This window comes from Engraulis encrasicolus, chromosome 9 (genome assembly GCF_034702125.1).
Source record: "Engraulis encrasicolus isolate BLACKSEA-1 chromosome 9, IST_EnEncr_1.0, whole genome shotgun sequence".
Taxonomy (NCBI): Eukaryota; Metazoa; Chordata; class Actinopteri; order Clupeiformes; family Engraulidae; genus Engraulis; species Engraulis encrasicolus.
The window spans coordinates 31985277-31998721 of record NC_085865.1 but is presented as its reverse complement, the minus strand read 5'-3'; the positions used below and the strand labels follow the sequence as shown (position 1 = coordinate 31998721).

General features: G+C 49.5%; 1 protein-coding gene across 12 annotated transcripts in view; it reads left to right on the top strand.

Moving 5' to 3' along the window:
- Positions 1–13445, top strand: part of kmt2ca (lysine (K)-specific methyltransferase 2Ca) — a 244243-nt gene that overhangs the window by 191560 nt on the left and 39238 nt on the right. For 7 of the 12 annotated variants that reach the window (XM_063206925.1, XM_063206924.1, XM_063206918.1 and 4 more), the window contains 10 exons: positions 15–88; positions 1202–1390; positions 2519–2665; positions 3220–5205; positions 5680–6077; positions 6517–8417; positions 9244–9355; positions 9725–9842; positions 9936–9999; positions 11150–11382. In XM_063206925.1, the coding sequence (XP_063062995.1) occupies positions 15–88; positions 1202–1390; positions 2519–2665; positions 3220–5205; positions 5680–6077; positions 6517–8417; positions 9244–9355; positions 9725–9842; positions 9936–9999; positions 11150–11382 (5222 nt within the window). The remainder of the gene's footprint in view (positions 1–14; positions 89–1201; positions 1391–2518; positions 2666–3219; positions 5206–5679; positions 6078–6516; positions 8418–9243; positions 9356–9724; positions 9843–9935; positions 10000–11149; positions 11383–13445) is intronic. The other 5 variants (XM_063206928.1, XM_063206927.1, XM_063206923.1 and 2 more) reach the window with 3 other exon arrangements.

Here is a 13445-nt window from a genome sequence, read left to right as displayed (position 1 = left end):
TCTCCCTCTTCCAGACTGGACTACGCGAGTGAAGCAGATCTCCAAGCTCTGGAGGAAGGCCAGTTCCCAGGAGCGCCAGCCCTATGTGGTAAGAAAGCACTGCGGCCACAAGCAGATGATATGTGACTATTTACAAAACAAAAAAACACGGTAACATGGATCTTTATTTGTGATTGTCTCAGTGTCTCTCTGAGAGACTTGTGGCTAGTCACATATGGCGCTCCAGTGCCAGAGGATAACGGAAATCTGGGGTTGAGGTGACAGGGAGGTTGCTAATGGGTTTGATTCCAAGACATGTCTCTCGTCTCTCGTCTCTCTGGAGGGAGGGAGGGAAGGGAGAGGGAGAGTTTCCTTTGCTTGTTTTAAACATGAAGTTGGGAAGAGAGAGAAAGACAGAGATGAGAGCAGGGTGAAAGAGGCAAAATAACAAACATGAGTTATCACTCCATGAGTCTTGAACTGCAGGGTTAGTGGAGAATCGTACAAGCATCTCGGATCATCTTCCTGCAGTTCAGTACACATTGAATACTAAGCAAGCATTATCTGTGTTTTTTTTCTAGTTACACACGCACGCGTGCACACACACACACACACACACACACGCACACGCACACGCACACACGCACACACGCACACACGCACACACGCCCACACTCACACAGAGGGTGGCAGGCTCAAATGTGCCCAGAACTGTAATCAAACATAATTGTCACAATCATCATCCACTTGTGCATAATGTGTTCGCATTAAAAAAGACACGCCAACCTAGTGTTTACAGCCACAAACGCCAATGGCTTTGCTTCAGGATTGTCGCTGTTGTTGTTTATTGGAGATTTCTCCTCTCCTCCACTTCTTTCCCCATTCCTCTCTCCTCCTCCTCTGTTCTACTTGATCTATCACTTCCTTCATCTCTCCCTCTATTCCCCCTGTCATGCCTCCCTCTATTCTTCCCCCTCCGTCTTTACCCGTTTATTGCACTTCCTGTTCTATCACTTCTCTCTTTATTCCCCTCCATCCCTCCTATACTTACCCTCTCTATCCCTCTCTTTTAATGCTTCCACTATATATTCCTTATTCCCCTTCTAACTCTTCCACACACCCCTTTATCTCTCTCTATCCATGCTTCATCTCTCCCTTCCTCCATCTTTCCCCCCATCCTCTTACTCCTCTGCATCCCTCTCTCCCTTCTCTCCGTCCGCAGCAAAAGGCGCGTGACAACCGGGCGGCGCTGCGCATGAACAAGGTGCAGCTGTCCAACGACAGCCTGAAGCGGCAGCAGCAGCAACAGCAGGCCCCCGACCCCTTTGACCCCTTGGAGCCAGAGGTCATCTTCAAGGACCCGCTCAAACACAAGGAGTCGGAACACGAGCAGGAGTGGAAGTTCCGACAGGTGACCAATCAGGCTCCCGGGGAACCGGAATGGGGCGGGGCTGAGGGAGGGGGGAGGGAGGGGCTTATGATTGTGTTGATTGCATTATTTATTATTTATTATGATTTGCAAGGGGATGGGGCTTTGGGGGTTGCTGGATGTAGTTCTTCTCTGATTTAGAAAGAGTTTGACTGTCTACTGAGTTATAAGCTGGGTTTCTCAACCTCACGAGAATCTCAGAAACAAAAAGACTGACGAAACATACTAAAAACTAATAAAAACTGTACTAAGATTCTAACTTCCATTTCCCAAATCACATCATAACCCAATCACTCGTAATACATTTAACATGCACACTAAACACCAGGCAAATTGATGCTGACAAATTCAAACATTCTGAGATCCTGAGATATGGATCGAGAGTAGTGACTCTCTTGGACAATCCAAATTCTGTTGCTCATCAAGTAAACGGCAAAAAAAAGATCAAAACCCTTTGGTTCTGAATGGCAATTCCAGGCGTCTTTGTTTTGTGGAAGCGGACCTTCAGTCGGCTCCATCGGCCTCAGATTTGGCTCCTACATGCCTGGCAGCCTAGACGGAATTAGATAGCATTAGAGGGTGTGAGGGGCCGCAAGTGACCCGTGTGTCACTGGGTTGTTGAGGCCCAGGCGTTGAGAAACCCTGAGAGAGAGAGCGAGAGAGAGAACAATGCCAGTCTTTGTGTGTTTCTCATTGTAGGTCATACTGCCTTCATAATCATAAGCCCAGCATGCCAGGAAGATTGAAGTGTGTGTGTGTGTGTGTGTGTGTGTGTGTGCTGTGTGCTGTGTGTGCGTGTGTGTGTGCACAAGAGTGGGAGAGAGTGAGTTTTTGATGGAAAGCCATTGAGTGCGTGTGTGATAAAGTGCTTGCACGTAAAAGGCAAAATATCTTAGTGTTTTAATCTATATGTGCATTTAATTCCTGTTAATTTATTAATGCACCCATGATTTGTAGTTGCTTTTTTGATTATGATTACTATTATCAGCATGAATGTGCATGGCTGAGTGAAGTCATTTGCCTTTTTATTAGTAATACATTATTATTATTATTATGGCATATTCTCCGTTGCGGTCTACTCTACTAATTCTTAATTTGCATTGTGAAAAGGGAGAGGTAAATCTGATGAGGGGACCCCTTAAGAAGCAGCAGGAAAAGGTCCCAAAAAGCAAAGCCATAAAATCAACAACAAATAAAGACGTCCTTTTTGGACATTCCAACCAGGCAACTATAGCAGGAAGTGGCAGAAATTCTCTGGTAAGATTCCCAAGGCGAGGCACTTAACTGCTCGGGCACTACTTTTCTCTTGCCCAGAACCAATAAAAAACTCTTAGGAAAAAAATAAGTTTTTTTTTAATAGTTGTAAGAAAATAAGGTTGGAAAGACAGAGAGAGAGAGAGAACTGATTTAACTGATCATGTCATTCATTGGCTTTAGTTTTAGAGCCAGCAACAGTAATGACTGCTACAAGGCTTTTTATGTCACTCACCACCATGTTGTTAAATCTTCTACACATATTCACATCCTTATCTCCTGCATGGCTTAATTGTTCATAATCAAACAACTTGTAAAATCAAACAAAACAAAAAAAAGTGCATTTTTCTCATTTATTTTTTTCTGGTAGAAAGTGGAAAGGGAAGAGTTGTTTTTTTTTCTGTGTAAGCACCATGTCATCATGAATTTTAAAATTCAATGCCTTCGAGTGGCATCATTAACTGAAGTGCATCTCTCTCCTCCACCCTCCTTTCCTTTCCCTCTCTGCCTTTTTCCTCTCTGCCTTTTTCTTCCCCCTTATCCTGTTTCCATGGTAGCAAATGAGACAAAAGAGCAAACAGCAGGCGAAGATCGAAGCCACTCAAAAGCTGGAGAAAGTTAAAAGTGAGCAACAACAGCTTCAACAGCAACAGCAGCAGCAGCAGAATTTTAGCAGCGGTGGTGGTGATGGTCAGTCTGGTGGGTCAAACACCCCAAACAGTGGCAACCAGAGCCCTAGGACCCCACAACCAGCCACGGGGGGCAATGCCTCCCCACTACAGCCCAAAGACGGAGGCTTTACTCGGCCACAGCTGCCAGGCACGCCCACCTCCTCATCTGATGACGTTTTTCTGCGGCCTCAGCCCCCACCACCGTCCTCGTCAGCTGGCAAGACGCCCACTCAGGACGGGGCATACAGTCAAGGGACGGCCTCCCAGCCCCAATCGCCACAGATGTTCTCCCCTGGGGGCTCGTCGACAGGATCACGGCCCTCCTCGCCCTGGGATCCGTATACGAAGATGGTGGGTACCCCTCGACCGCCTTCGTCTGGCTCCAGCACCCCACGGCGTGGCTCTGATGCGCAGGAGAGGGGCCGGCCATCTCCAGCCCACGAAGGCTTTGGCTCACCAACGTCATCTGTTGACCCGTACGCTAAACCGCCCGACACCCCCAGGCCTGCGGATCCATTTGTCAAGCCCATGGGTCCCCCTAGAATGGGCATGATGGGAGATCAGCAGCAGCAACAGCAGCAGCAACAGCAGCTGCCACCTCAGCAGCAGCTGCAGGTCCAGGGCAGGCACATAATGGGGCCCGGTGGCCATCCAGGAGACCCCTTCGCCAGGCCCAATCAGCGGGCAGAGATGTATCAGCGTATGACCCACAACCGCATGGTGCTCTCGGACCCTTACGCGCGCCCGCTGCTCACCCCGATCCCCGGCAGCAATGAGTCGGGCTCTGTGCCCCTCTTCAAGGCCCCCATGCCTCCTGGGCAGCAGCAGCAGCAACAGCAACAGCAACAGCACATGCAGCCGGATATGTTCGGTTCCATGCTCCCTCAAGGACTTCGGCGGGGCCCTGGGGAGCTTTTTGACAGGCAGCGTCCAAGTCACCGGCCGGATGGTTTTCAGCAGGGCCAGCAGCCTGATCCATATGCCCAGCAGCCACTGACTCCCCACCCGGCTATGGGAGGCGATGGCTTTGGCAACGAATCTCGAATGATGCGCCAACAGCAGGGTGGGCATTTCCCCATGACCAGGAATCCATATGCGCATGCACCAGGGACCCCCAGACCCGACTATTCTCAGCAGATGCCTGATCCATATGCCCAAATGCCGGGCACCCCTAGACCATCGTCGTCGGACCCTTATGCCCAGCAACCGGCCACACCACGGCCATCCATGGATCCGTACGCCATGCAGCCATCCACACCACGACCAGTCCCCGTCGACCAGTTCTCCCAGCCTCAGCCGATAAGTCGTCGGCAGTCACCGTCCCATGCCATGGACCCCTATGCTCAGATGCCTGGCACACCGCGACCTGGGCCAGGGGACCGGTACCCCAAATCACCAGTGGCTCAGAGGGTCGTTGACCCCTATGCCCAACCACCAGGTACCCCCAGGCCACAAAACAAACCGGACCCGTACGACCAGGCACCCAGCACGCCAAGGCCGGTTCTGACCGACCCATACAGCCAGCCTCCAGGCACCCCAAGGCCTGCATCTAGCCCAGATGCCTTCACCAGGCCTGGCGGGTCTAGAACAGGCCCCATGCCCCATCCAGGAGACCCTTTTTTGCATCAGGGCCAAGGGAGAATGCCAGATGCGTTTGCCAGGCCCCATGGATCTCAAACACCCAAGCACCCGGGAATATCAGACGACAGTTTCTCATTGCCTCAAACGCCTCATCCTAGTCAGACTCCAGTCCACGATCCATTTGAGCAATCTCCCATGACCCCTTGCCCTCAGGTCCCACCATCACCTGGCACAGTGGATGTCCAGGGAGTTATGCAGCCCCAACTTGGTGATCCAGAAGACAGGACAAAGGTAAATACAGCATTTTTTATTTGTTTTGTCTTATTTGGGTGTGTTTATCTTCTGTATAGTTGCCTACCTTCTCCCTTTGTCCCTTTGAAGATTTAAAAGCAGATTTTGGGGAATCGTTGCCAAGCAACAAGACCATTCTTTCAGGCCTCTCATTGGATGATCATGCCGTGTTGTTTGCTGCTGAAGATTTAAGTTTAAGTGTGCCGTGTGATATATTTAGCGGAAACACAGACAAACATCTGTTCGTACTGTAACATTGCCAAGCAACATGGTTCAAAGAATGTATCCACAGGGCAAATCCTGTCTGAAAAGTACTTTTAAATCTCAGGGTGATGCACAAAAGTTTGAAAATGCATTTTTAAAAAGTGTTCCCAACTCCCCCTATGTTTTCTTTAGAGTACTCTTCTTAAATAGTTATGTAAGCCCTTTTCAAAGCAGTCACTCATGCGGCTTTCTCTACTCTTCTTTGTACAGCGCCAGTTATTGCGGCAGCTTATCCTGAGACAGCAGCAGAGGAAAGGGCAGCAGGAAGTTCCCCCCTCTGGGCTCCCCACTGGGCACCCCTCTGTGCCCCCAGCCGCCACTGGCCCCATGGTCCCCCCTAGTGGACCGCCTGGAACGCCCCGCCACTGGTCGCAGGAGGACTCTGCCTCGGCCACACCACAGCCAGACATTTTTGGCAGGCCCCCTCCCCCTTACCCGGGGACCATGAGGGGACCCCCCAGGTTTCCCCCAGGACAGTTTGTTGGGGAGCAACACCAGCAGCCACCACAGCAGCTACAACGAGGGCAGTTTCCCCTTGATGGACAGATGCCACGTCCACCATTTCCTAGAGATATGGCCGCCATGGGGATGAGACCGCAGGGCCAAAGGTGCGTTTTTTTCTCTTTCCATCATTCCTCCTCTTATTTATGTACTTATGTAGTTTTTATGGTTAATATTTGTGTATGTGTGTCTTGATGTGCCTTTGTTGTGTTGGTGTGTGTTGTCATTGTGTCTGTTTATTTTCCTGTATTGATTTTCAGCAGTCTCTTATCTCCTCATTATTTGACTTGATGGGGATGATGTAAACATCCTGCAAGAGTAGACTTTTATACGCCTTTGAAGTGCCTCTCATCACTCAGACTCAGACTGTGTTTTGGCAAGGCTTAGAGACGAGACTGCGATTTAGAGTAATCACTCAGTGAGGGCAATCAGCCTTCATTGTGTTCTCCTCTGTTTGAAAAATCTGTTGTATGTTTTGCAGTCTCTCACCGTCTCTAACCACCATTCCCTTTTCTACTGTATTTCTCCCTTTCTCTTGTCTTTTAGATTTCCGTTTCCTCCAGGGACGCCAGGGCAAGAGCAGTTTATGAGACCCCCGCATCAGATGGGTCCAGGTGGGCCCATGGTTCCTGACAACATCCCCCCTCAGATGCGCCGGTCCATGTCCATCGACCTGGCCCGACCCATGGGGGTAAACCCCCAAATGGGCAACCCCCAGATGGGGGGACTCCCGCAGCACTTCCCCCCACGAGCCCTGCCCATGCAGCAGCACAACATCATGGGCCAGCCTTTCATCGAGCTGCGCCACCGGGCACCTGAGAACCGCATGAGGCTCCCTTTCAGACCCATGGGCCCTATGGATCAGCCCGGTCAAAGGCCCCCACATGGCTTCATGCCATCTGGGCAGGAGATGGGCTTCCCTGGCCCCCAGGGTCCGAGGATGATGGATCCAATGATGGCACAGGCTCAGCAGCAGGGAGGCATGGGTGCGATGCAGATGGGTGGCAACATGGAGGCTATGCAACAACAGCAACAACAGCAGCAACAAGCTAACATGCAGATGGCATCTGGTCAACAGCATCCTCCACTCAACAGGTCCATGAGCCAGCCAGCCCAGCCGAGTGAGGCCTTGAATGTGCCCCAGCCTGGTCTCCTTCCAGCAGCAGCAAGTCAGCCTGAGGAGCTCCCCCTTCCTACTGGAGAGGGCATTGAGGAAAAGCTGGACACAGACGATTCAGCTGTAAAGGACCTTGAGGACGTTGAGGTCAAGGATTTGGTGGATGATGACCTTGAGACCCTCAACCTAGACGGTGAGGATGGCCTGCACCTGGATGACTTCCTGACTTCTGGGAAGTTTGACCTAATTGCCTATGCTGATCCCGAGCTCGACCTTGACCTTGAGGACAAGAAGGACATGTTCAATGAAGAGCTGGATCTCGCAGACCCTATGGAGGACGACCATGGAGATGCTTCAGACCTTCACAAGGCTTTGTCTGAGAAAAGGAGCGCAAACACAGACGGAGCAACAGCTGCGGCTTCCTCCTCATCTCAACCAATAGGGAAAGCCGACATCCCACAGGCGACCAATCAGGTCAAGAAAGAGGAAGAAGGCCCAGCTGGTCTGCATGGTGGAAAGACCATTAAAACCGAGGGCCAATCTTGCCCAGTGAGCAGCCAGGAGCCTGGAGGTGGCATTTCCGGACAGCCCTCCTTGAACAACAGTGGACTCCCAGGCGATCACACCAGCCTGTTTGGAGCCTCTGCCGACCCACTGTCTGGTTCTGCACCAGTTCTCTCCAGCTTGCTCATCAAAGAGAAGAGAGAGGACCAGGGACTTGGTGCCGTTATACCTCCCCACTCATCTGCCCACGGTCCTGGCCTCCAGCAACACCACCAGAACATGGCCATGATGACAGGCCAGACTCTGGATCATGGCATGAACCCAGCCATGGGTATTGGCAACAGGATCGATCCTGCCCTAGCCCAGGTAGCACCGCCAATGCCCCCCAACCCTCAAATGATGCAGATGCATCCTACCAATCCCAGGATGCAGGTCCCAGGGTTCGGTGGGCCTGGTGGTCCACAGGTTGACCTGAACATGCCCCCCATGATGGGCGGTCAGCACCCCGTCCCTGTTCCTCCCCACGGCATGGTCCGTCAAGCCCAACCAGGGATGTTCCCCATTGGTGGCATGGGCCAACAGCAACAGGCCCTACCACAGCAGCAAATACCACCACCTCAGGTATCCGTCGCTCCTCCTCAGCAACCTCCGGTTTCAACGTCACAGCAGCAGCAGCTGCAGCTGCAGCAGAACAGGCCCTTGCTCCTAGACGAGCAGCCCCTCTTGCTGCAGGACCTGCTGGACCAGGAGAGGCAGGAGCAGCAGCAGCAGAGGCAGATGCAGGCCATGATACGACAACGCTCAGACACATTCTTCCCAAACATTGGTAAGATTCAGTCAATACCCCAATTAGCTGGTCAGATGAAAATTGACCGGAAACCTGTTTTCAATTCAAACAGGAAAACTATTAACTCTAATGAAAAAGCCCATAGAGTATGAGGACTACCAGTTCAGTTGTTTGTGAATCGAAGATCAAATTGAGATTCGCTGTTGGTAAAACATAATTAATGTGCTTTTAAATATTTCTGTATACTTAACATTCAGGTGTACACTTGGTAACTGGTACCACATTTGATTGATACTAATTGACATCTATAGGTTGATAGTGGCATACATTAGACGTTGAAGGATGGAGTGTGACCCAATTAGGTTTCTAAGTGAATCTAGCTTTCAACAGCCACTCAGTCTTTTGGCACAGGCCTTAACAAAGATGGAGCACATTTGACAGTTAAAAATGAAATGCACTCCATGTCTAAAGATGAAGCTCCCCCTCCTTGCCATCACCCCGGCACTGAGTCAAAAAAGAAAAGAAAGAAAAAACACGGGATGCCTCTCAGTGCAGTGCTGAGGGAAGTTTTAAAAAATTGATCTTGACAATGAAACACTTTTGGGAGCTCCTTGCCATGGACGGAACATGAATAATGTAGGTGTTTCTCCACAGGGGCATCCCTTTATTGCAAGGAGACCGAGAGCTTAAATCAGGAGTGGAGTGAGAGTGAATGGGGCATATGGGGAGGTGTGAGTGTGAGTGTTTGATGGGATGGGATGGGATGGGATGGGGAAGAGTAGTGATGGGGGGAAGGGAAATAGACCTGGCTTTAATTTGATTCAACCCTCTTTAACAAAATTGATTGGCTGCCTGTCCTCCTCAGACTTTGATGCCATCACGGATCCCATCATGAAAGCCAAGATGGTGGCTCTGCAGGGCATTAATAAGGTCATGGCACAGAACCCGCTGGCTATGGGCCCCATGGTGATGAACAGGTACGAATCACAGTGTTTATATTGATCATGTCAGGTCAATAGGACTTTTAAAATCAAATCCTTTATAGGTATGAATCACACTACTTATGTTGATTATGTAAAGTCAAAAATATGTTTTTTTACCAAGTCCTTAAGATTATAAATTATTATTATTATAAAAAAAAAAGATTATAAATTATTTTCAATACTGTAATTTTTTGTATTGTTTTTATTATATCATACCGTATGATGCTAGGGTGTTTTTGCAATGAAGGTAATTTATTAACTTGGGGGAAAAAAAACAAAAAAGTGAAACTAATTGTGTTTTTTCTGCCGTTCCTTTCCCCCCATTTCTCCCGTTTTTGTGTTCCGCTGATGTGCCTTGGACAGGATCCAGCAAATGCCAGGCCCTCCCGGCCCAGATGCTACTGGCGCCCCACAGCAACTGTTTGGACAGGTATCGCACGAGACTAGAATATCAGTTCTCACGCAGCACACTGACGATACGGTAGCACACCTTGTTCTATTGTCTTCTTTTGCCTTTCACAACACTGTAGTTTTTTTGTCTTTACTCATGACTGCCCAACTGTTTATTTTGTAGGACGGAAAGCTGACGCCACAGCTGGCCAGGCCTAATCCTCCCAATTTTGGCCCAGGATTTGTCAGTGAGTATTCATCAAGGACTCTCCAAAGTATTACTTTGCATGAACGCATAATCAAATTGACATTTAGCTCCCCTGAAATATCCCTCTAATACCTCCTCCTTAAATTTTTTGGAAATTTCTGTTGACATTGTCTTTCAAGAACCTTTCAATGTCTCTGATTATCTGGAAATTGTCTTGACATTGTCTCTGTGAGATGGGTGAATGGCTTTTGAGAGACCATAGAAATTCTGTGATCAGGGCTGCTGACATATTTGACCTGCCCCGGGACAAATTCATCTGAAGGGCCCCCCTCACCCAATACATACAATGTTATGACAACCCATATCTGTCCCTGCTCCTTGGACAACTGACCCCCCCCCCCCACACACACACACACACACACACACAGCCCACAGCCTCCCTGATGGTTATATCCGAGGCTGCTTTCCAGTCAGTGACACTGGGAGATGGATAGAAACACTTGAGCCAGTCCAGTCCAGTCAGTGTGGTTCCTATTATCAGCCTCTTTAGCAGCCCCAGCTGCTGCTGCTGCTGTCCACTTGGCTCGTGTGAGCTACGCTGAGCAGAGCAGAGCAGAGTATTATGATGGATGGGGGCGATATGGCCACCGCCACCTAGTCAGCTCCTGTTTTTATTATCCAGCTGAGATGTTGAGGAGACACAGACACAGACACAGTAGCAGGAGGAGATGGAGACGATTGAGGAAAACCAGTAGCTTGTGGCTCTCGGTTTTGCCCTCTTTCCCTTTCTCACTGTCTCTCTTGTTCTCGTTCTCGTTCTCTCTCTCGCTCTTGTTCCCCTTTTTTTCTCTTTTTCCCCTTTCCCCCCTCCCCCCTTTATTTGTTCTCTCTCACCTGATCTGTACTATTCTCTCACTCCATCTCTGCCTGTCTACCTCTCTATCCCTTCTCTCCCTCTACCCCTTTCTCTTCTTATCTCTCTCTCTCTCTTTATCTATCTCTATCTCTATCTCTATCTCTCTCATTCTCTTTCTTTGTCCCTCTCTCTCTCTCGCTCTCTCTCTCTCATTCTGTCTATGTCTTTCTCTCTCTCTTTCTATCTCTCTCTCCTTCTCTTTCTTTCTCTCTCTCCCTCTCTCTCTCTCTCTCTCTCTATCTATCTCTCTCTCCCCTCCTCTCCCCCTCTCCAGACGATGCCCAGCGTAAGCAGTATGAGGAGTGGCTGCAGGAGACGCAGCAGCTGTTGCAGATGCAGCAGAAGTTCCTGGAGGAGCAGATCGGCGCGCACCGCAAGTCCAAGAAGGCGCTGTCGGCCAAGCAGCGCACCGCCAAGAAGGCCGGACGCCTCTTCCCCGAGGAGGACGCCGAGCAGCTCAAGCACGTCACCGAGCAGCAGAGCGTGGTGCAGAAGCAGCTCGAACAGGTGACCGCACGCACGCACGCACGCACACTCACACACTCGCGCACACACAGGTGACACCCAAACACGTCACCGAGCAGCAGAGCGTGGTGCAGAAGCAGCTCGAACAGGTGACCACACACGCACGCACGCACGCACGCACGCACGCACGCACGCACACACACACACACACAAACGCGCACACACACACGCACGCACATACACACACACTCGCGCACACACGTGACACTCAAACACGTCACCGAGCAGCAGAGCGTGGTGCAGAAGCAGCTCGAACAGGTGACCACACACACACACACACACACACACACACACACACACACACACACACACACACACACACACACACACTCACACACACAGGTGACACTCAAACACGTCACCGAAGAGCAGAGCTTGGTGCAGAAGCAGCTCGAACAGGTGACCGCACGCACGCACGCACGCACATACACACACACACACTCGCGCGCGCACACAGGTGACACTCAAACACGTCACCGAAGAGCAGAGCGTGGTGCAGAAGCAGCTCGAACAGGTGATGACACGCGTGAACTGGCGCACGGAAAAAGACTGATAACACCCAAATAACACTCACAGAAAACACAAATAGCACTCAAGCATGTCACCAAGCAGCAGAGCAGGGTGCAGAAGCAGCAGGTAACATATATGCACACACGTGCACACACGCACACACGCACACTCAAGCTCATGGTCACACTACCACAGAGCATGATACCGATATAGAAAAGGTTTTAGCAGATGCACACATACAGGTACGTGTAGAAAGTGCCATAACACACACACACACACACACACACACACACACACACACACACACACACACACACACACACACACACACACACACACACGCACTCGCACACACACTCGCACACACACTCGCACACACACTCGCACACACTCACAAATGAGCCTACCGTATACACACAAACTAACACCTAGATTGATTGCATCACTGTGCCAGATTGACACCTAACTGTATGACTCAGGGGAGGTGCAAGGCCACCGTATGCACATACATTTGTGTATTTATGCATTTGTGTAAATTCAAGACACGTAATGTCGAGCATATGGCATAGATGGATGATATAAAAGCTTGATTACATGCTCATCAATCATGCTGATATGACACAAGTGATTCATGTTATTATGTAATGGAAATATGACGAGAGACACCGAGTGCAGGGGGCATAATCATTAACATGAATCCAGTCGGTTTATTCCGCTCACTCAGACTCTGTTTAAACGTTCATGGATATTGATATAAACACATTCCTTTGGGCCTTTTGTTTTCATGTGTGGGTCAGTGACGTTTCAGCAGTTCCACACGTCAGGGCGGTGCAATGACAGCCAGTGCCACTATTGTATGATTTTTTTTTGTTTATTTGATTTTATTGGACTGTGAATAAGAAGCATATTCATTGCAGCATATCAACCACCAATTACTAATTAATGTATGTGCGTTAACCCATTTTGACCTAAGCCCTTTTTGGGAAAAGGTGCCCTCTCCCTATTACAACCTGAATATCTCGGCCTCCGAAGCGCATAAAAACATGAAATGAATTGCATTTAAAAGCTACAACCTTCATTTTGCACTGAAACGTGTTCATTCAGCTCTAACTTACCCACATTCTTAATAAAACAACTCAAATCTCAATAACCTGAATGCAGCGTATATGCCGCTCCAGGATACAATGGGTTAAATGCCGTTGCTCCATCTGTCATCTGAAAAAAAGGGCTTTCACCCACAAACAGATATTTTCAAGTGGATATTTCTAAAATGCACCTGTCACAATAGTGTTTTTTTATCCACTGACAAAAAATGGCTGTATTTTTAAAAATATACACATAAGTGGACCTAAGGCCTCATTGTCAACAAGTATAGTGGCCCAGTGTATCCGATGTCTGGCACCAGCTGGATGTGGGCCGTGTGGAGTCTGCTGCTCTGTTGAGGAGACTCGGGGAAAACACAACCCTGTGGCCTTTGCACTGGGAAAACACACTTTACATCTCCAATTATTTTCAAGCACTGTGACCTTTTCCGT